This window comes from Bos javanicus, chromosome 2 (genome assembly GCF_032452875.1).
Source record: "Bos javanicus breed banteng chromosome 2, ARS-OSU_banteng_1.0, whole genome shotgun sequence".
In the NCBI taxonomy this organism is placed as follows: Eukaryota; Metazoa; Chordata; class Mammalia; order Artiodactyla; family Bovidae; genus Bos; species Bos javanicus.
This window is the reverse complement of record NC_083869.1, coordinates 27,676,499-27,700,382: the sequence shown is the minus strand read 5'-3', so window position 1 is coordinate 27,700,382 and position 23,884 is coordinate 27,676,499. Positions and strand designations below refer to the sequence as shown.

The following is a 23,884-nucleotide window of genomic DNA, read 5'->3' as shown; positions in this document are numbered from 1 at the left end:
TCTTCATTTACCTCTACACATACTCCGAAGTCTTCGGTGGTAGACCGGGAGTGAAATAAAACCAGGCGTGGTTCATTGATGATCAAATCTTGTGCTTTTGTGGACAGTCCTTGTGGTCCTGGTATCTGGGCCAAAAAAAATGTTCCGAGACGTGTGAGCCTGTGTAACCAACTAAAGACAGTCGGAAATACTGGAGAGTACAGTTTTGGAAATAGAATAAGAGGGATTTGTATTGAATGCACCTCTCTCTCCTCAATTTCTAGTTCAAGTCACTGAAACATTGAATTCTTTTCCTCTTTGGTAAAACAGTGATGATAAAATCTGCTTGCATATCCCTTGGAGGTATTTTGAAGACTGACTGAGATGCAGTGTGAAAGCGCTTGGTGAATTACTAGGCCTCTTGGTGAATTACGAGGCAACTGGCAAATGTAAAGAATTAAAGGATTACAGGGAGGCTTGGAACTCTCCCAGACCTAACATTTAGCTTTAGGGCCAGTTTCGAGCCGAATCTACTATTAATAAGGTCCTGTAAGACAATCTGTCAGCAGATCTTGAAGACCCGGCTTCCTGTATCTCTGCCCTCCTCAGCTGGTCACATGAGGAGTGAGTGATCAGGGATGCCTAGACCCCATCACAGAGTGAGGGTGAAGACGGTGACCAGGAAGGTGAAAGAGCGCCGAGAGGTACAGTTAAAGGGAACTGCAGCATTCTGGCAGAGCTCCTGATGTGTGCTATATGTCAAAAGTTGACGGAATGTGCTGGAAGCAGTAGTTAGAGATGGAGTTGCCCAAATTGCAGTCAGTAAGTTAAAAGAGGCATAGCCGACAGAGTGACAGATTCTGTGAAGGCGCCGTTGTATCCCTCAGTGAGAGCTCCGGATGGTATCATTCTCAATATGCGAAGGAGAGCAGGTTGACAATAAAGCCTTCCTGAAAAAGGTATGCTATTCCCCAAGGATTCACTGACCATCGTGGTAATTTTATAAGCATCATAATGTTGTGAAAATAGCTTCCTCCTAGTGGTAATATTTTGGAGAAGGCAATGGCACCCCACTCCAGTACTCTTGCCTGGAAAATCCCATGGATGGAGGAGCCTTGTGGGCTGCAGTCCATGGGGTCGCTAGGAGTCAGACACGACTGAGCGACTTCACTTTCACTTTTCACTTTCATACATTGGAGAAGGAAATGGCAACCCACTCCAGTATTCTTGCCTGGAGAATCCCAGGGACGGGGGAGCCTGTTGGGCTGCCATCTATGGGGTCGCATAGAGTGGGTCATGACTGAAGCAACTTAGCAGCAGCAGCAGCAGTGGTAATATTTTAAAGACTTTCCTCACTACAAAGATATTTTTGTATATATTCAGTAAATATACACTGTACAGGTTTTCCTTCTTATAAATATCTTTAATGCCCTTTGCATCTTATTTTATGTAAAACACAGGGGCATATTTTTCATTGTTTAAGAGAAAGACACAGTTTCTTTGAATTTTATGAACTTCATCTTTAATGGCTAGGTTGTATTTTTCTTGAGTAGTTGAACTCATGGTGAAATATCTGAAGTCTAGAGTTTTTGTTATTTATTTTTTCAGAATCCTGGAAATACATGGCAAGTGGAGGCAATTTTGACATTTCTCAAGGCAGCTTGGGCTTTCCAAGAATCTCAGCTCTCAGCTGATGGCACTCAGCCTTTCTAGCCTCTGATTTGCACCCCTGAAGAGATTGGAGTAGGCTAGACTGACAGGTCTCTTCTACTAAAGCTACTTCTGATTTAGCTGTATTTTTCAGAAAGCCTCTTCTGAATTGTTTTTAACAATAGCAACAATAACACCAAAGTCTCCACCCATGATTATTTATTAATAAAAGCAGCTATTGTCCAAGGGTCTCCTCCAGTCTCTTAAGAGAAGAATAAAGTTAGATTCAGAAAATTATCCTTAAAATACTTAAAAAATGAACATTTAAAGGTAAGCTAGAGAAAGATGGATGAAGAAAGGTTTATGGGGTCCACGCTGTTTATTCTTGAAGAGGAATGCAGGATGACTTAATCAGTGTTTTCAAAGTATTATACCACTTCTCCGGAGGGCTGAGAAATGGGGAAATGGGTTTATATTTCAACTGGAAAGAATGATGCAGGAAGAACACTTTAAGTCAAACGTAATGAAAAACTAAGATAAGATACCAAGGGGAGTGTTTTTTTCTACTTTTAAAATTTTGAAATAATTACAGAGACACAGGAAATTGCAGAGAAATGTACAGGGAGATTTCATGTTCGAAGAAAGTTTTTGAATGATCTCTTTAGAGAGAAAGTTCTGCTTGAAAAAAGGAAGCTGGACCAGGTGACATAGTAAGCTCAAATGTTCTTTCCATGATTCTTTCCTGAATTTTTGCCATCCTTCTGTTTTTTTCCAAAACAAGTTTCCCACTCCACCTTACTATCCAGCCCAGACAAGAAGTCCTCCTAATGTGTGGAATGTGTGCTCCTTACAATGAAAATTTACAACTAGCCAGCCCTTAATGAATATTTTCCAAATGTTGAACACTGTGGTGTGAGGTTTATACCTATTCTGTCAATCCTCACACACATTCTGCAAAGTAGATTTTACTTTCTTCATTTTTAAGTGTGATAACTAGGGTTTAGAAATGTTAAAGAGCTCTCCAACATTCTGAGCTCAGAACAGATTCACTTGGGATATGGGTTTGCTCTAAAGAAATCTTCCTTTCTACTCTATGAGTCTACCTGGAAAAAAAAAACACATTTTCTTTTCCTGAGGAGAGTTGTCTTCTGTCTGCCTGCTGTTCTGCTTGCCATCTTCCCCTAGCTCTATCCCTTTCCAATTGGTCTCAAGATGATGATAATTTGGAAATATTCCCCAACGTGAACAGAATGTAATTATGATTTTTATTATATAGATAAAGAAATAGAGAAGTTCTGTGGAGTTGCCAGGCACAGGCAGAAGCAATTATTTTCTGGAGGCATCTCAAAACCCTCTTGGCATCTTTAGTTAATGTTGGTAACATTTTTCTTGAAGTGATTTTGTGCCATTTTGTATCTTCTGCCGTGCCCATTGACTTGAACTTCACCCTTTTCTCTACTTGATAAGGTCCTGAAATAGCATTTTTATTTTTATTCTACCTACTGTGCTTTTCCTTGTCTAAGTCTCAGTGGAGACCCTTGCTTGAAGAGCTCCATGGAATTAGCTGAATTGCGCCTGTCTTAGGGCTTTTCATCTTCTGTTTTGGTGTCAATGAGGTTTTGAGTCTTACCTGACATAGAGACCATCCAGTTCATCTCTATTTTTAAAGATATTTATTTTTTATTTTTGGTATTAAAAGTTTGAGCTCTCATTTTAGGTGTCCAAAAAACATAGAAAAGCATAAAAAAGAATGTTAAAGTAAGCCACAATCCTATAATCTGGCAGTAGTATATCTTCAACTTCTTTTATGTGTTAGAAATTTATATGAGGGCTTCCCTGATGGCTCAGATGGTAAAGAATCTGCCTGCAATGCAGGAGACCTGGGTTCGATCCCTGGGTCAGGGAGATGCCCTGAAGATGAAAATGGCAACCCACTCCAGTATGCTTGCTTGCAGAATTCCATGGGCAGAGGAGCCTGGTGGGCTACAGTTCGTGGGGTCACAAAGAGTTGGACAGGACTGAAGTGACTTAGCACACACGCATGCAATCAGGACTTACCTGGTGGTTCAGTGACTGGGAGTCCGCCTGCCAATGCAGGGCACACCAGAGTGATCCCTGGTCTGGGAAGATCCCACATGCCTCGGGGTAACTGGGCCCCATGTGCCACAACTACTGAGCCTGCTTGCCTAGAGCCCCTGCTCAATAAGAAGAAAAACCACCAGCAGTGAGCAGCCCCAGCTTGCTACAATAGAGAAAGCAGGCACATAATAACGAAGACCCAGCACAGTCATAGATAAATAAATAAATAGCTTAACCTTTAAAAAAAAAAAAAAGGAGCTTTGATGGGCATTTGGAAAAAAGAGAGCTTGATCATCTTTTCATCTGCTTATTGATTATTGTTGCTTATTTCTGTGAACTACTCATTTATATCCTCTCTGCAGTCTTTACTAAATTTCCATGAGCAGTTTATTGGCATTCTTTTTCTCCAAATCCTCAATTATAATTCAAATTATCAGGCCCAGCCTTCAGAGTATGGACATTTATTTATTTAGTCTTACCAACCATATGATTCCATGAGTCTTATGACTTTATTTGGTGTCTGTATGTTGATGACACCAAATTTGTATCTCTAACCCAGACCTCTCCTGAACCCCAGACTACTTTATCCAACTGCCTACTTGGTAGTTCCACCTATAAGCCTAATAGCCTAACCTCACATTTACTACCCTCAGGCTAACTCTGTCCTTCCAGGGGCTCAGGCCAAAGACCTGCTGGGAGCATTTTATTCCTCTGTCATCCCATGTTCAGTCCAGTGCATGCTGGGGGCCCAACCTTCAAGACAGCGTCTGGACTTGACCACGTCTCACCGCCTCTGTCGTCACCACTCCCTTTAGACCACCAATATCTCTTGCCAGGATAACCGGAGCGACCGTCCCCTGCGCCCCACCCTCAGTTGGCTTGGCTGCTTCCATTCTTGCTCCCCTTCAGTCTGTTCTCAAGAAAGCAGCCAGTGATTCCATTTAAATATAAATCAGTCATTTAGGTTTTCTTCTCAGAGTCCTGCAGTGGCTTCCTGCCTCACTCTAGATGAAAACCAGAGTCCTTCAAATAGCTCACAAGGTGTAGTGATGTGGCGGCCTGCTACTCTGACCCCATCTTTCTCCTCTTGCTCTGATGAATACTGCTCTAGCCTCATTCCGCCTGCAATGCAGGAGATATGGGTTTGATCCCTGGAAGATCTCTTGGAGAAGGAAGTGGCAGCCCACTCCAGTATTCTTGCCTGGAGAATCTCATGGACGGAGGAGTCTGGTGGGTTTCCCCGTGGGGTGGGGGGGACCCATGGGGTTTCAAGGAGTCAGACAGGACTCAGTGACTAAACAACAAAGCCTCACTGGCTCTCTCGATGTTTCTTCCAAATCTAAGGTGTCCTCCTTCCTCGGAGCCTTTGCCCTTAGCTGCTGCTCTTTCCAGAATGTTCTTCTACTTCTCTTCCTGCGTGATTTCCTTATCTTCTTAGGAATAGGTTCACTTTCTCAGGAGTCTTCCCTGACCAGTCCATTGAAAATTGCAACCCCATTTCATCCTTCTTAGCAGGGTTTATTTTTCCCTGTAGTACTTTTCACTATCTTGCATCACATGCACCACTTTATTTTTCATCTCCCTTCTTTCCAGCTAGAACGTAAACTCCATAAAAGTAGGGAATTTTGTTCACTGTTGTGTCCCCAACACTTAAAGCAAGGCTGATGCATCATAGGTATTAAATGAGTCATTTGTTAGTGAATCATTAAGCTGTTTACCATTTTCCTATTATAAAATGATGGTGCATGAAAATTTTTCCATTTATGGCTCTTTTTCTTTGTTTGACAGATTTCCCAAGATAAATATCTAAGTGAGATTTCTGAGTTTAGGTGTATGACTACTTCACATTATTTTAACAGTGCCTTTTTAATCAACTTTTATTATTTTAGGGAAAAGAGAAAGTGTTTTTATTAATAGATTTTGTTATGATTGACCAGGTCTAAATCTTGTCTAAATTATTTGTATTAAGATCTTAAGCAGATCCTTTAAATTCTTTAGATTTATTTTATATTTCTGTAAAATGGGATTAAAGAAGGGTTGTAGTTGAACTTAAAAAAGAATAAAACATTGCAAAGCATTTGACACTTAGTAAGTGCTTTATTGACTATGCCAAAGCCTTTGACTGTGTGGATCACAACAAACTAGAAAATTCTGAAAGAGATGGGAATACCAGACCACCTGACCTGCCTCTTGAGAAATCTATATGCAGGTCAGGAAGCAACAGTTAGAACTGGACATGGAACAACAGACTGGTTCCAAATAGGAAAAGGAGTATGTCAAGGCTGTATATTGTCACCCTGCATATTTAATTTATATGCAGAGTACCTCATGAGAAACGCTGGGCTGGAAGAAGCACAAGCTGGAATCAAGATTGCCGGGAGAAATATCAATAATCTCAGATATGCAGATGACACCACTCTTATGGCAGAAAGTGAAGAGGAACTAAAAAGCCTCTTGATGAAAGTGAAAGAGGAGTCTGAAAAAGTTGGCTTAAAGCTCAACATTCAGAAAACGAAGATCATGGCATCTGGTCCCATCACTTCATGGGAGATAGATGGGGAAACAGTGGAAACAGTGTCAAACTTTATTTTTCTGGGCTCCAAAATCACTGCAGATGGTGACTGCAGCCATGAAATTAAAAGTCGATTACTCCTTGGAAGGAAAGTTATGACCAACCTAGATAGCATATTCAAAAGCAGAGACATTACTTTGCCAACAAAGGTCCATCTAGTCAAGGCTATGGTTTCTCCAGTGGTCGTGTATGGATGTGAGAGTTGGATTGTGAAGACAGCTGAGCGCCAAAGAATTGATGGTTTTGAACTGTGGTGTTAGAGAAGACTCTTGAGAGTCCCTTGGACTGCAAGGAGATCCAACCGGTCCATTCTAAAGGAGATCAGTCCTGGGTGTTCATTGGAAGGACTGATGCTGAGGCTGAAACTCCAATATTTTGGCCACCTCCTGCAAAGAGTTGACTCATTGGAAAAGACCCTGATGCTGGGAGGGATTGGGGGCAGGAGGAGAAGGGGACGACAGAGGATGAGACGGCATCACCGACTCAATGGACATGAGTTTGAGTGAACTCTGGGAGTTGGTGATGGACAGGGAGGCCTGGCATGCTGCGATTCATGGGGTCGCCAAGAGTCGGACATGACTGAGCGACTGAACTGAACTGAAGTGTTAATAAATATCAGTCTCCTCCTGGCCTTCTTTCCATAAATGTTTTCTTGTAGCATCTTTGTCTTAGAATTGTACAATACACAGTTCCACACATACACCTACTTACCCAGGCACATGAATCTATGTGTATCTAAACATGCATTCAGGTCGCTTTCAATATCCAATCTATACTGTTCTCATATGTTTTACATTTGTAATGCTTTCTGGTGAATGTTGGAGTCTGTGGAGGTGCTTGTGGCTAAGCAATGAATTAAATCAATCACCCCTCTTTGTATTTTTTTTCCCCTTGGATGTTCATGTTTAGGTTTCTTTCCAGCACTGTCTGGGATGGGACATATGTTATTCCTCATAATTGTGTTTATTTAACCTGTTACTGATCGGTCATAATTACTTTCAGAGATCTTCCGAGTACTTTTATATTTACAATTTCTGATGTGCTTCATTTTTTCTTGAGATCTAAGCTTCCCTCTGATTTTGCTTCCTTTCAGCCTAAAGTCCCTCTAGTATTCTTGAAGTGGGGATCTGGTGGCACAGAAATTCCCTTCATTTTCCTGTCACTTTTATTCTTTGAAGAAAAATTTTGCTGGATGTAGAATTTTGGGGTGATAACTTTTTTTATTTTGTTTTTGCCTCAGCACTTTAAAGATGTTGTTTCACTGTCATTAAACCTCCATCATGTCTGATGAGAAGTCCTTTGTTTTTCAAATTATTTTTCCCTGTATACAATGTGCCATTTTCTCTAGTGAGTTTCAATATTTCCCCTTATCTTTGGTTTTCATCAGTTTGACTGTGATTTTGTCTGTATATTCTTTTTTTTTTTTTGGAACTTACCTCTTTTGGGGATTCTTGAACTTCCCAAACTGTATGTTTATGTCTTTTATCGAATTTGAGAAATACATTTCTTTCTATATTTCTTCTGATACCTTCTTCTTCTCCAGTCTTTCTCCTTTTTTTCCTGGAACTCCAACTACCCATATGTTAGCCTTTTTAAAATTGTTCTACAAGTCGTCAATGTCTGTTTCTTTATTTTGTCATTTTTTTTTCTTTCCTTTTCTCAGATTGCATTATTTCCATTGCCCTATCTTCAAGTTCACTGAATCTCTTTGTGTGTCTTTCCCCTAAATTTGGGTCATGTTTTCCTTGCTTTCCATCAACATATTAGATTGTATCTGGATATTCTTAGAGTTATATTGAAGAGATTCTGGAATTTTTTTTTTTTTTTTACATTGCTGTGAAGAGTGTTGAGATGTTTTGTGTTAACAAACAATTTACTCAGTTAGGTTCAAACTGTAGCCTGTCGGGCCCTCAGTGGACCATGGCTTCAGTCTTTATTCAGTTCTTTAAACCTTAGCTCCTACTTGCTTTCAGCTTACCTTGTACATACATGGCTTGTGGTCAGCCAGAATCATGCTTCGTTATTATGCCGAATTAGGGGTTGGCTTCTCTGTCTTCTTTCTTTTGTGGTTCCTTAGCCAGTCTCTGATTTCCCCAGGCTTCTTCCCTAGTACCCACAGTTAGACAGAGAGTGTGTTTTCCTGTCAAAGCTGTATCTGCTGCTGTGATTGATCTCAGAGTTGAGCTGCAAACCAAATATACACATAAATAAACAGGAGCTTGCTGTCTGCTGGTTTCCTGCTCCAGCTTTTGACTCCCTCCAGTCTACTTGCGTATGTTCCATCTCCAGAGCCCTCGGGTACTTGGTTTTGTTTTTAGAGGGTTGGCATGTTGTGCAGTTTTTAAAGATGAGAAATCAATTTATTGGGTGCTAATTTCCCCATATCAAAACCAGAGTGCTTCTAATTATTTTTTAAATCGAAATCTTTCCTGAGATAGTTGCAGATTCAGATGCAGTTGTAAGAAGGAATACTAAAATTATAGTATGGCATCATTGCCAGGTAATTAGCATTGATACAGTCTATTGAACTTACACTGATTTCCCCAGCTGTACATTGTGTGTGTGTGTGATTTAATTTTATACACTTAAAGAATATTTATTTATTTGGGTCTTAATTGCATGCGTGGGATCTTCACGATGTTACACGGACTCTCTAGCTGTGTCATTCAAGCTCACTAGTTGTGGCATGCAGGCTTAGTTGCTCCAAGGCTTGTGGGATCTTAGTTCCCCTACCAGGGATCAAACCTGTGGTCCCTGCATCTCAAGGTGGATTCTTAACCACTGGACAACCCGGGAAGTCCCAAAATCTATGCACTTTTTAAAAATCACATGTGTAGATTTGTGTATCTACCACCACAGCCATCCAGCTACTTTGCAAAGTGTAGGAAGTGCTAGAGTCAGTGCTCCCCACTGAAGACAATTACATAGTGTGTGCGTGCTAAGTCGCTTCAGTAGTGTCTGACTCTTTTGTGACTCTGTGGATGGTAGTCTGCCAGGCTCCTCTGTCCATGTGATTCTCCAGGAAAGAATACTGGAGAGAGTTGCCATGCCCTCCTCCAGGGGATCTTCCTGACCCAGGGGTCAAACCCCTGCCTCCTGCATTGCAAGCAGATTCTCTGCCGATGAGCCACCAGGAAAGCCCCTGATTACACAGTACTAAGTGATGAGAGCCGACATGTACCCTGTAAATGTTTATTTACATTAAAAAAATTTTTTTTAATTTACTCTTTTTCTGTATTGGGAAGGTATTTCATGCAAGAATCACTTCATTTTTGTGTATACCTTTAAGCACACTGTAGCCCGGAGCGTACCTTGGTATTCTGTGTAGAGACATTCAATTCATGTTTAAAATACAAATACATGTTGTTAAATAGAACTAAAAAGTAGGAATGTCTTCGTGTTTTCTCTGCTTTTACATTGAGACTAGTATTTTTCAAAGCTTACATCCTTGCTATATTTACTTTCAAATATGTTATTCTACATGAAAGTACTTCACAATGTTTGATCTTTTGAAGGCAGTGTTACTGCCTTTGATAAAAAAGTAATTAGGTGAGCGTTTCCTGGTAGAGGCAGTCATCAAAGCTTGAAAATACATATTCCCTTTCAACTATTATATTTGTAGGTACTCTACTCCACCCTCATCTTACTCTGTTTTTCTCTCTCCTAAGACAACCCTTGTAAAAGACAGCTTTTGTGAAATTCTATTAGAGCCAGCATTGGAGGAAAAAAATCCAGCATTTCTCTAATGGACCATGGCAATAGGTGATAAAATTATAGATGTTTTGTCATTAGTTTTATTTGGTGTCTAATATTTTTTCTTATGGGGAAGGAAATGGCAACCCACTCCGGTACTCTTGCCTAGAGAATCCCCTGGACAGAGGAGCCTGGTGGGCTGCCATCTATGGGGTCACACAGAGTCGGACATGACTGAAGCGACGAAGCGACTTAGCATGCATGCATGCGTTGGAGAAGGAAATGGCATCCCACTCCAGTATTCTTGCCTGGAGAATCCCAGGGACAAAGGAGCCTGGTGGGCTGCCATCTATGGGGTCGCACAGAGTCGGACAGGACTGAAGCAGCTTAGCAGCAGCAGCATGCTTTCTTAAAAAGATGCAGCAGTGATTTGCAGCAGTGATTTGCAGCAACATATATATTGCTTTTAGGATGATAAAAATTATTTTTTCTTCTCTCATTTGGAATTTGAAATTAATGTTTTCTGCCTATCTTGTGAAATTTTTTAAATCTTGGAAATTTAATGTTTGGCTCTGTGTGCTAGGTAAGTTGAAAAGAGAATGCCTAGTGAGAGATTGGTAGAACCTACACAAGAGCTCTGTAGGGCCACTTTGACTTTATAGGGACAATGGAAATTATAGAAACAGCTTCTCGAGTTTGAGCCATCAGTCTTCTATCCTCTGAGTCCCAAATAAGGACCCTTTGTAGATGTAGGTATTTAAGGGAATTAAAATTCACAGCTCTTATGAAAAAGATAGAAAGGTCATGTGCCATTATATTTTAGCTGATTCAATCATTCATTTATTCACTCACTATCAAATATTCATTGAGTGCCCACAGTGTGCCTGGTGTTCTGTAAAAATATTTCTGGACACAGTAACTTCTTTCAAGGGATTCAAGTGGTTTGATTTATTGTACATACCCATCAGAAGCCATTTAAACCATAAGATCTTCAACCTTTAAATTGAGTTAAATTCTATTAAATTTGACTGTCATTTCTCACATCCTATCCTACAAATCCTTGGAATTTGGGACTTATCCTGGCCAATAAACAAAGATGGGGAGCTGATGATAACATTCGCCTAAAAATTTTTAGGAAAGAAATATGACATTTTCTGCTTCCCTTCCCCTAAAGGCAGAGGATACTTGCGTCTCTCTTTCTGCAGAGTGGGGGTGGTGATATTCCTGCCTCCCCTGGTTGAGGGAGAGTATATGTGTGTGCTAGGATCAGTAGAGATGGGTGCTTTCACCTTGGTGAAAGGTTCATTGCAACCTCTATGAAAGAGACCACACACACAGGGAAGAGCAACACACACACACACACACACACACACGCACACACCCCAACTCTCCTGTGACGGGTGTGGACATAGCATCCTGCAGGGCCATGGAGATTGACAGGGGATCTAGGAAGGTTTGGACTTGGAGAGAATACCAGGTATCAGTTCAGTTCAGTCCCTCAGATGTGTCTGACTCTTTGCGACCCCATGGACTGCAGCACGCCAGGCCTCCCTGTCCATTACCATCTCCTGGATCTTGGTCAAACTCATGTCCATTGAGTTGGTGATGCCATCCAACCATCTCATCTTCTGTTATCCCCTTCTCCTCCCGCCTTCAATCTTTCCCAGCTTCAGGGTCTTTTCAAATGAGTCAGTTCTTCTCATCAGGTGGCCAAAGTATCGGAGCTTCAGCTTCAGCATCAGTTCTTCCAATCAATATTCAGGACCGATTTCCTTCAGTATTGACTGGTTTGATCTGCTTGCTGCCCAAGGGACTCTCAAGAGTCAGGGATGGGCTCAGAACCTTAAGGCAGTGCTGGTCTGGACCCAGTGTGGACCCGTGTCCATCAAGCTTGAGGCTTGATGATGAGGGTCACTACAATTTATTGCTCACACACTTATAAAATTATTGTGGCAGAGTATCACGCAGGAATGCTCTTGTCAGTAAAGGGGTACCATTAATAATGATGCTGGGACAACCAAGCTCTGAGGGTAAACTGAGGCAAGTGGTTATTTTACCTGCTGACCCTTGTCTTTTTTAGTTGCCTGTCTTGTTTCTGGTCTCCCCTTTTCTTGCTTGGTACATTCAAACCTTGTTGGATGCACATGGCTTGGCACAGTGTAGCTGAAGCTGTGTGGGTTGCTGGGTCCAGAGAGTCATGGTGTGTAAATGGTATGGTGTGAAACCATACACATGGCTCCCATCAAAGCTTTTAGACAAAGAGGCCATGTGACATTATGTTTTAATATATACATGTGTTTGTATAATCACACAATTTTTATTTATCTATGTAAATATTATTTCTTACATATGAGGACATTGGGCATAGAGAGATCAATTTCTGAAACTAGGTCTCTGTCGCCAGATAGTAGCAGATAATTCCCACCTATACTTTAGACATTGTTTTAAAAGTATGTTTATAGAGAGTCATATTTATTTGATAATTTTGATTATCAAAATTTCAGAAGTTTAATGATCAAGTGATATGCCTTCTTCAAGATGCTTATTAGTTCTGGAAATGTAGAGAGTGTTTCTAAAAAAAAGTGATTTGAAGTTTAAAAAGAGGAGGAGTAAGGTGTAAAACATGGTATTGTATAAAATACTAAAAGAACCTTTCTGAATGTTTTTGTGTGTTACTGGCAAGTGACAGTAAAGGTGAGGAAGTTGCTTTTGAAGAGGTTCTACTGAGTGAATTTCTTGACTCTCCTGCTGTCTGCCTGCACACTGTTGTGGGTACACAGAGAAGGTTTGTTAGCTTGTCAGCAGCACTCACCGCAATAATGGCCACATTAAAAGCACATTTGCAGAACATAGCCAGTGGATCAGATTTCTTGCCCCCTCCTGTGTGTGCCTGGCATTGTCGTATTCACAGATAAAGTGATCAGCCTCTGCATTTAGACTCTTCACTCTTTAGAAGAAGAAAACAGATCATATTCTCCATCCAGGATGCTGACGCCAAATTCCAACAGGAAATTTGAACACAGCGTTTCAGAATTTGTAGGAATTACGAAGACAAGAGAGGGCTGGGGAGAAATCCCACAGGGAAGAGTAGAAGGAAACCATTAGAAGTGTTGATTTTGGCTTTTATACCTAGTTTTGCTATTTTACCTTTTTTAAAAAAAATGAAAAACTCTTGCTGATCGCATGTCTTCCCACACCTCTTATTATGCCTTATGATGAAGAGGCACTAACCAGGAAGCAGGAAACTTTAAGGAAACAAGTGGTCACTGCCCATCCATGTTTCTTTCTTTCCACTAGCTACATTCGTAGTACCACAATGACTGTTTTTAGTGAATACCCAGAGTTATTTAAAAAAAATACTACACTTCTTTTACAAAGGTGAGGGCATAGGTAACATGTTTTTCATTCTAGCAAAGGTGGTTATTCTTCCTAACTTTGTTCCAGAGAGCCCAATGAAACAGGAATTAAATTGCATTTCCTGTGTATATCTTTACTGGTTTGGGCTTGCATGTACAGTATTCCATTTTTTTGTTTGAATACATTTTTTCCCCCTTTTACTTGAAATAGGACCCAGTGGGATATTATGAGGTACCATGTATGTAAACTTCATTAGTCCCTCTTTAAAGAAAAAAAAAAATTCCTCCCTTGTTTACTGTTCTTTAACTCATCCGCTTTTTTTTTTTTGGCACACTGTGTGGCGTGCTGGGTCTTAGACCCCTGACCGGGGATTGAACCTGTGCTCCCCGCTTTGGGAGCTCAGACTCTTAATCACTGGACCACCAGGGAATTACCCCCTGCTATTCACTATTATTAAAGAAACTTCATCTAAGATTTACTCACCGTCTGTTGTGTATATTTATCAGTTGCTTTTGGCCAACATTAAATGAATTTGGGTCATACTTTCATATAATATTGTATTATTTGCATTTATAGAAAAAGTTAAATGTCACTATTGAAAAGGTGCATTGCACCTTATTTCTCGAATGTTTAGTTTAAAACAACTCAAATGCTTTTCTTATAAAAAAGGTTTTAGAGACATCATCAGACCTTTGAGGCCCCATGTCCTCTGTCTGCATGCCTCCCGTGGCTCATTCACACTTTAAACACAGCCAGAAGTGTAGCTGAGACGTCCTGTTCTTCTTGACATAGTCATTTTCTTATGATAAAAATGGTGCAGCTGATGTGTGTAATAATTTCAGACTTTTCAGCTTGGCTGGGACGTCATGTTGTTTGACACCTTTCATGACTCCTTATGAGAAAGAAGCAAATAATTGTAAAGCAAGGAATTTTAAGAAGTCATAAAAACGTGGGACCGAACATAGCTCACTTGGATCACAGAGACAACATGGGCCAGGCTTTGGACTGGGGTTGATCAAAAGCATACTCTGTTAGTTAACACTTTCCTAGTAAAAATATAACGTGACTTGTAAGAAGAACATACATCATTTCAAAATCATAGTTTGTTTGGTTTATGTATCTTATACTGGTATATTTCTCATTTGTAGTCTTTCTATCTAGTCAGTCTCATTATAACTTACATATCAAGAGGTTTAAATGTTTTAAAAAGATTTCTTTTTTTACTGTCACTGCTGGGGAATTAAAGGAGAAAAAAAGTTAAATCTGCTTTATATAGGTCCTGATATATGAGTGTTGACAGTGTCTACCCATAAAATCATATCAACATTTTATTGGGACAATTGAGGAATGGTTACCTGATAACATTAAGAACAGCTATAGAGAGAATAATGTGGTTTTTTGTTTTTTGTTTTTTTCAGATTTGTAGCCAAACCATGTGCCATAGCCCTCAACATTCAGGCCAATGGACCACAGATTGCCCAGCCAAATGCCATCCTGGAAAAGGTCTTCACTGCAATTACAAAGGTATGATTGTCCTTTTCTGGGATATAAATTGTTACGACCACTATTCTTAGTCTGAAATCATTTACTTCCCTCTGTGTTGAGTTTGAGAACGAACATTTGACTAGCCTCATGCTTGAAAGCATGGTAAGCACACAGGCCCTGCGATAAACTGAGAAAGGGAGAAGCCAAACACACATGGGCATGTTTGAGACCTGCGGGTTTACTCCCAAGAGCGTGCGAGACGCTTGGCTGTGGAGCACAGTCTAGATGAGACAGTGAGGGCACGAATTCTATGCCTCAGTCTCACCTGATGTGACGCAGTATGTATGTCTAACGGTGGGGTGGGACTTTGTGGAGGCGACTGGGGAGAGCTGAGGAATACGATTACTGTAGCTGTGAGGAAAAGTGCCCATTTGCTTATGGAGTTGTCCATATGTTCTAGCAGCTATGATACACAAGCCGATGTGAACAAAAATGGGAGCAATGGAGGGAAAGAAGAGCAGTAATATGAAGCCATGAAGAGCAAGGGTCCAGAGAGTTACAAAGTACAGATTCACTGTAAAGAAAATGGGGGAGGAGATGATCGCTCCGCTTAGAGTTAAAGTCCAAACCAGGCTGGAAAGAGGCGAGCAGGGGAGAGAGGGAGGATGTAGAGGAAAGATTGTCACCGACTGCCAGCTGGTCTCTCCTTCTGAACAAAAAGAGGAGGAAGAAGACGGAAGTCAGAAACCCTCAAGCTAAGGCCATGAAAATGCAAGTCACAGCATCCAAATAGCTTATTCTTACTGAAATCTCTCTCTCACTCTTTCATGGAAAAGAAAGGAGAAGCATAACAGTCTATGAGAAATATTGTGCGTTTGCGTATTAAATGGTTTGTTTTCCTGCTTTCGGTTTTTTCTGGGACAATTTCTCAGGCTTCTAAGATGTGATTTGACCATGTTAAGCAAATTTTATTCCTTTTTTGGTATTTATATTGCTAACCATTTTTATTGGTTCTCTCTTGTTGTAAAATAATTAATTCAAATTTTCAAACATATTTGTTTATTTTATGGTCTACATTTCTGCCAGGATTCTCTAGGGTTTTCCCCTCTATTCTTTTAGAAATGGTATTCTTCTCAGGAAAGTGAAAGAACACACACAATGTTTTTTATATCTCTGCTAAGAAGGAGAGTAGAATAAATGGAATTTTTGTTTTGTGAGATGATTTTAGACTGCCACTTTCTAACCTGAAGGGACTCATGTGACAGAGTGTTTAAAGGAAGAAAATATTAGGGAGGAAATTGCATTTTTATTTATCAGTTTGTTGCAGCAAACACATTTTCTCCCTCTAAAATAGCAGATGTGTAGGGAGTTATAAGGGCTTCCTAGGTGGCTCATGTAAAGACTGCTTGCCAATGCAGGAGATACAGGAGATGCAAGTTTGATCCCTGGGTCAGGAAGATTTCCTGGAAGAGAAAATGGCAGCCCTCTCTAGTATTCTTGCCTAAACATTCCAATAAACAGAGGAGCCTGGCAGGCTACAGTCCATGGGGTCACAAAGAGTTGGACATGACTAAGTGACTAAGCACATAGGGAGTTATAGGTTCATTTTTTCACATGTGATTACAACATATTTGTATTTACCTTGTGAACTACTCTAAATGCATAAAAATGAATTTTCTACCCAAATGTTATGCCTCCCTTTAGGAATCCTGCGGTAGATGTTTATTTCCCTTGCCTTATGTTTATTATGGTTACTAGGGGATTTTTCTCTATAAAGGTAATGAAAGGATTTTGCAACCAGGTTGACTGCTCTGGAGGATATTTGCTTCTAGCTAATTTTAATGATCATGTTCTCTTGGTTTCCAAGGTGATTCTTTTGGAAATTTCTACATGATTAAAGCAGAAGCCTCAGGTTTTGAATTAAATGCAGCCAAGGCTGGAACTGTTTTCCCCTGAATTCTTTGTAGTTTGCCAGTGTTATCTGTGATATGAGAAAGGAACAGATCTGCTGACCAGAATACAAGCAGCAGGATTTGGAGGGTTTGAACAATGATTGTCCAGCATCCTGGCCTTGACCATGGTTCCAGTTCATCTTTGAAGAAGGGCATGTTTATCATCTTTCAAGTGTGAAGGGATATCCCCTTAGAACCCTTAAAATCTATTGCATGCAGTACTTGGCTACATAATTTTTGGAGGCTAGTGCAGAACTAAAAATGCAGGGCCCTTTGTTCAAAAAGCGCAAAAAGGTGCCATTAGAGGCATAAAAAGAGAAAGCCTTTTCCTTTCTTGTGTAGTTTGTCTCTCTCTTGACCTGTCAAGAGTTTTTATTTGGTATTTAATGCCATGCCTCTTAGGCATACTCATGAGGCAAGTGAAAACCCTGACAGATACCCAGGAACCCCACCCTGTGTGATTTAGTGCACGCACAGCCCGCTAGCTGCTGAGTTCTGTCTCTTTCCAGCTCCTGGGGGAAGTTGATATAGGCCTCTCCCCTTTCCATAGGCCCACTGTCCCAACCCATAGTGGACAGGAGACCTGCCAGTGTACTGCATTCTCTGCTCCAAGACATACTAGGTACCTGGATTGGAGGACTGGAGTGAGCAAGAGGCTAATCCCCACCGAGTCACCCACTAAGTACCTTGGGATGCTGCTAGCCCAGGGTGCAGGTGGCTGAGACACCGTGGGGTGTGAACACCTAATCCCGCCCCTTTCCATGTTTGCACCTAGGGCAGCAGTAGTCAGTCAGCAGGAGTGGGAAGGTGAAGCCTGGAGGCCCTGGGGAGCTGGAGGACAGGGAAGTAAGGTACCCAGCCTTATCTGGGGGCAGTGACGGGACTGTGTGTGAGCCAAGCAAGACTCTGAATCCCTGACATATGCTTCCCTGTCCCAGTGGACTCCTATACAAAACACCATCCCCTTAACACAATTATCAAGAATTTCAAGATGGCAACCATAGAATTTTAAACCCCAAGTGTGAGCCCTTCTGAGTCTGGATTCCAGTGTGAGTTCACTAGTCACATGCCCTGACTGAGCAGTTTTCATCTATGAAATTAGCTGATAAATGTGAACTGCTTCATAGTCTTTGGCTGTCTTTCCTGTTGAGGTAACATCTGCATGTCTTTTTCACTCATTTTTTTTCCCTCTGTAAATCTAAAATTTTATAAATATCTCAGAGAACCTACCTCTGTTGTAAAATAATTAAAAGTATTGGTTTTTGAGCAGACTTGAGTTGTGTATGAAATCTTCCCTTGGTATCTCTAATTTTCTTGAAGAGATCTCTAGTCTTTCCCATTCTGTTGTTTTCCTCTATTTCTTTGCATTGATCACTGAAGAAGGCTTTCTTATCTCTCCTTGCTATTCTTTGGAACTCTACATTCACATGTTTATATCTTTCTTTTTCTCCTTTGCTTTTCGCTTCTCTTTTCACAGCTATTTGTAAGGCCTCCCCAGACAGCCATTTTGCTTTTTTGCATTTCTTTTCCATGGGTGTGGTCTTGATCCCTGTCTCCTGTACAATGTCATGAACCTCCGTCCATAGTTCATCAGGCATTCTATCTATCAGATCTAGTCCCTTAAATCTATTTCTCACTTCCACTGTATAATCGTAAGGGATTTGATTTAGGTCATACCTGAATGGTCTAGTGGTTTTCCCTACATTCTTCAATTTAAGTCGGAATTTAGCAATAAGGAGTTCATTGTCTGAGCCACAGTCAGCTCCTGGACTTGTTTTTGCTAACTGTAGAGAGCTTCTCCATCTTTGGCTGCAAAGAATATAATCAATCTGATTTCGGTGTTGACCGTCTGGTGATGTCCGTGTGTAGAGTCTTCTCTTGTGTTGTTGGAAGAGGGTGTTTGCAGTGCATTTTCTTGGCAAAACTCTATTAGTCTTTGCCCTGCTTCGTTCCGTATTCCAAGGCCAAATTTGCCTGTTACTCCAGGTGTTTCTTGACTTCCTACTTTTTCATTCCGTCTAGTCAAGGCTATGGTTTTCCCAGTGGTCATGTATGGATGTGAGAGTTGGACTGTGAAGAAAGCTGAGCGCTGAAGAATTGATGCTTTTGAACTGTGGTGTTGGAGAAGACTCTTGAGAGTCCCTTGGACTGCAAGGAGATCCAACCAGTCCATTCTGAAGATCAGCCCTGGGATTTCTTTGGAAGGAATGATGCTAAAGCTGAAACTCCAGTACTTTGGCCACCTCATGGGAAGAGTTGACTCATTGGAAAAGACTCTGATGCTGGGAGGGATTGGGGGCAGGAGGAGAAGGGGACAACAGAGGATGAGATGGCTGGATGGCATCACTGACTCAATCGACATGAGTCTGGGTGAACTCCGGGAGTTGGTGATGGACAGGGAGGCCTGGCGTGCTGCGATTCATGGGGTGGCAAAGAGTCAGACATGACTGAGCGACTGAACTGAACTGAACTGAACTGAATTGTGTTTTGGAGCATTGGCTCTGCTGTTGCAGACATTATGCAACATGCATAACATTAACATTATGGCTTTGGGCTATAAGTCAGTTAGTAAGAGAGGGAACTTTTATTTGGGCCAGGAGGTCTCTCCTTTAATTTACATTAAGAGCACCTGAGGTATTAAATGTAGATTGCTGCATCTTATTTCTAGAGATTCTGATTCAGTAGATTTGTGATGGGGCTCAAATATCACCAATTGTAAATTGTTAGACTCATTCAAATGAATGGCATGATTATTTTTCTTTAGTGAATATTTTGAGTTCATGTTTCTTAACTGATTATATCCAGAGTTATCTGAATGAGATAGATATAAATTAATCAATCATTTAATCTATTTATTTATATATCTTTCTAGCTTTTGGCATATATCTGTGATCATAACAGCCTCATTTTCTCGTCAAAGCAATTATTGAACCATTAAGGGTAAAATATATTTGTCAGCTCTAGAACTAGGTTTTATGATCTGGAGAATTATGAGATTATCATATCATAATCTGCTTTTGCTCTGTTTACACTGTTTTTTAAAAATTATATGCAGGTCTGATTAGTTTTTCCTGATTCTCCTCTTATGCCTATTTCTCTTTTTCTTTTCCATCCTTGTATGTTTGTGTTTATGGAAGTTAACCTGGGTATTTCTGGTATAAAAATATTTATGTAAGTCAGAATTATTAATTTTTTTCCTTGAGAGTCTTAAGAAAAGGAAAAGAACTATGGAGCATTTATAAAACATGACAATAAAAAATACACAAAAAAGGAAGGAAAATCTTACAATATTTATTTTTTGGCAAACTAAGAGATATATATCTCCAGATTTCAAAATATATATAGAAAGGCTAAATAAAAACAGTTGGGGTTGGGCAGAAGCCAAGAAGGAGGATGTAAAAAGCATGAAGTGTGGATAGAGGACCCTGTGGGACTAGATTTCAGGAAAGCCAGCAAAAATGACAGCTCCTAAAGGTAAGATCAAAATTCTATCCACTGTTTGCAACACTAGATATAGCAACAAGGCTAGTAGATGCCCTTCTAGACTCAGTTTAATTCAAAGAAGTGGAAGAAGTACACAGAAAACTACGGGTGGATGGCACATTTTCAGGAGGTAGTGTTCTTTGGAGGCAGGGGATAGGCTACCCACTCCAGTAATCTTGGGCTTCCCTGGGGGTTCAGATGGTTAATAATCCACCTACAATGCAGGAGACCTGGGTTTGATCCCTGGATTGGGAAGATTCCCTGAAGAAGGGAACGGCTACCCACTCTAGTATTCTTGCCTGGAGAATTCCATGGACAGAGGAGCCTGGCAGGATACAGTTCTTGGGGTCACAATGAGTCAGACATGCCTGAGTAACTTTCAGTTTCACTTTTCTAAACTACAGAAGTACCCTCCCTGCTCCCTATACTACCAGCAGCTGGTCAAGAAAATCCAACTGAGTCAATGATGGGTAATAAAGAAGAAACACACGGAATCAAAGACAAGAAAAAGAATACGTAACATCAATTACTAACAAAAATTGTCACTGCAAAAAGGAAGCCACAGGGCAACTGAAAATTGCAATCAGATATTTTACCATAGACTTTATTTTTAAAAAGCAATAGCTCTGTTCAGGAAGACCATACAAAATGAAATAGAAAACCTAAAGAAAGAAATAGTTGATCAACAAGAAGAGATGCAGTATGAGCTGGTTAGTTCAGGGGAAAAGTACTAAAACTATCACAGAAATGAAGACAAATTTGGAAAGAACACAGGAAACACTAAATGTTGCAGAAATCTCAGTGGGGAACATGTAAGATAGAAATAATAAAGCTGAAATAAATGAAATGAAAAAGAGATAAAAATAATTAGATATATAGAGCAAGCAGATATAGCATCTGTATAATTGGAGTCTCTTAAGGGAAAGCAGTCTACTTTTTGTGACCCCATGGGCTGTAGCCTGCCAGGCTCTTCTGTCCATGGAATTTTCCAGGCAAGAATACTAGAGTGGGTAGCCATCCTTTCTTCAGGGGATCTTCCTGATCCAGGGATCAAGCCTGGGTCTCCTGCATTGCAAGCAGATTATTTACCATCTGAGCTACCAGGGAAGTCTGAGGAAAAACAAAGTAGAATAAATGTGTGAAGAAAATTTTCGTAAAATAAGTGGAGATTTATAATATGTTAATAGAATGCAGGAAAGAGAGACCCAAGAAGGTTTACACCAGGACTTATTAAAATATTAGACTTGAAATATAAAAGAAATAATTCTTGGACAGCAAAGCATTACAAGCAAAAGAGCAAAAAAAATTACATCATTTATCTAGGGAAAAATATCCTTAATAACTTTAGTCATCTCTGTAGCAGTATTGTATAGGACAACATTTTCCAGTATTTTCAAGGAAAATATGAAGTAAGAATTTTTATGTTTAGGTAAATAGTTTTTATAGTGTAAAGGCTAAAGACAAACATATTGAATTTTCAAAAATTGAGAGGAATTGTTCCCATGAGTCCTTTTTTGAAGAAACTTTGTGAGTATTTGGAGAAGGGAATGGCAACCCACTCCAGTATTCTTGCCTGGAGAATTCTACGGACAGAGGAGCCTGGTGAACTACAGTCTATGGGGTCTCAAAGAGTCAGACAGGACTGAGTGACTAACACATGTAAGTATTAATTTCAGCCGACCAAGAGATTGTTGGGAATATTGATGAGTTTTGAATACATTTAGACTGTAGAACTGAGATAGAAATGTGAGGATTAGGATGACAGAACAGAATGTAAACATTATATGCTCTCACAATGTAGAAATGATACATCTCACAATAACTGAGCTGAAAAAGGGAATGAAGGTGGGAGGTAGAGCAAGTTCATTAATTGCATAAGCTCTAATAGCTGGGAGTCAAAGCTTATCGGTTTAAGCAGCCAAACTGAGTAAGAGAAGAATGAGCGTATTTGATAGTACATGAGTAAACTCTGAGAGAGAAAATTACTAACCTCATGCGAAGAGTTGACTCATTGGAAAAGACTCTGATGCTGGGAGGGATTGAGGGCAGGAGGAGAAGGGGACAACAGCGGATGAGATGGCTGGATGGCATCACTGACTCAATGGACGTGAGTCTGAGTGAACTCCGGGAGTTGGTGATGGACAGGGAGGCCTGGTGTGCTGCAATTCATGGGGTCGCAAAGAGTCGGACACGACTGAGCAACTGAACTGAACTGAATATTGGGTGAAAAAGGAAGAGGAAATATGCTAGTTTTAAATATCGTTCATTTGGAATTTTTATTGACTGGAAACAGAAGAAAAGTCCTGTGGTTATGTGGATTACCAGTAGAATAAAAATTACCCACACAAAGAAAGGGACATCAGCCATATTTGATTTGATAAAATTTAAAAAATTAAATTATGATAACAGAAAACACAATTAATGTGAAGTAAGTATAAATAAGTGCTTCCCTAGTGGCTCAGTGGTAAAGAATCCACCTACCAGTGCAGGAGACATGAGTTTGATTCCTGGGTTGGGAAGATTCCCTGGAGAAGGAAATGGCAACCCACTCCAGTATTCTTGCCTGGAGAATCCCCATGGACAGAGGAGCCTGGTGGGTTACAGTCCATGGGGTCACAAAAGAGTCTGACAAGACTTAGTGACTAACCATAACAACAAAGTATAAACTTATATCAATGAATATAAGTGGGTTTACCTCATCTAATAAAAATAATTCAGATTTAGGTCACCTAGCTTATGAACGTTACCTTTAGATAAAGTAACTATAGACATTGAAAATAAAAGGATGAGTAAAGGTTTACAGACAAACATAAATAATAAAGAAAGTAGGGTATCTGTTTTTATTTAAAGAAAGAGTTCTGGACCAAAAGGTTGAAATGAAATGAAATATTGGCTTTTAATTGCCAAAGGATACAATTCACAATGAAATTTAAATGGTTATGAATATACATGCATTAAAAATGAATGTATCCATATACTTATAGAAAAGAACAAAAGAAAAACTTATTTAATAGTAAAAAATTTTAATTTATGTCTGGGTCATGACAGGTCAAAATATAAAACAGAACATATAAAATAAAAAACAATATAGCAACTAATTCTAAAAAGCATAATGAGAATGATTAAAGGGGTACATTTAGAACCCTGTATTCTGAATATAGAGACTATACTATCTTTTCAAGAACATGTTAAATATTTTTAAAAGTTAACCTTTAATTATATAAAAATGGTGACAAATTTATAAAATAGGCACAATTTACAAATACTAGAAATCAGCAAAGCTCTTGCTTTCTTAATTAACTGTTGTGTAAAAACAAAATTTCAGAATATTTAGGAAACAATGATGAAAGTACTACTATGCCAAAGTAGTACTCAGATGAAAACTCATATTCTTATATATATATACCTGCATATATATAAAACCACTTGCTTAAACATTGGAAAAAGAACAACAAAATAAATGAAGGCAAACAGAAGGAAGAAATTAATAAAAATGTGTCAAAGCTATGGTTTTTCCAGTAGTTATGTATGGTTGTGAGAGTTGGACTATTAAGAAAGCTGAGCACCGAAGAATTGATGCTTTTGAACTGTGGTGTTGGAGAAGACTCTTGAGAGTCCCTTGGACTGCAAGGAG

The 23,884-nt window shown here is 39.9% G+C and overlaps 1 protein-coding gene across 3 annotated transcripts in view; it reads left to right on the top strand.

Moving 5' to 3' along the window:
- The window catches only part of CERS6 (ceramide synthase 6), a 356,538-nt gene that overhangs the window by 88,133 nt on the left and 244,521 nt on the right, over nt 1-23,884 (top strand). For all 3 annotated transcript variants that reach the window (XM_061436080.1, XM_061436093.1, XM_061436090.1), the window contains exon 2: nt 14,749-14,854. In XM_061436080.1, the coding sequence (XP_061292064.1) occupies nt 14,749-14,854 (106 nt within the window). The remainder of the gene's footprint in view (nt 1-14,748; nt 14,855-23,884) is intronic.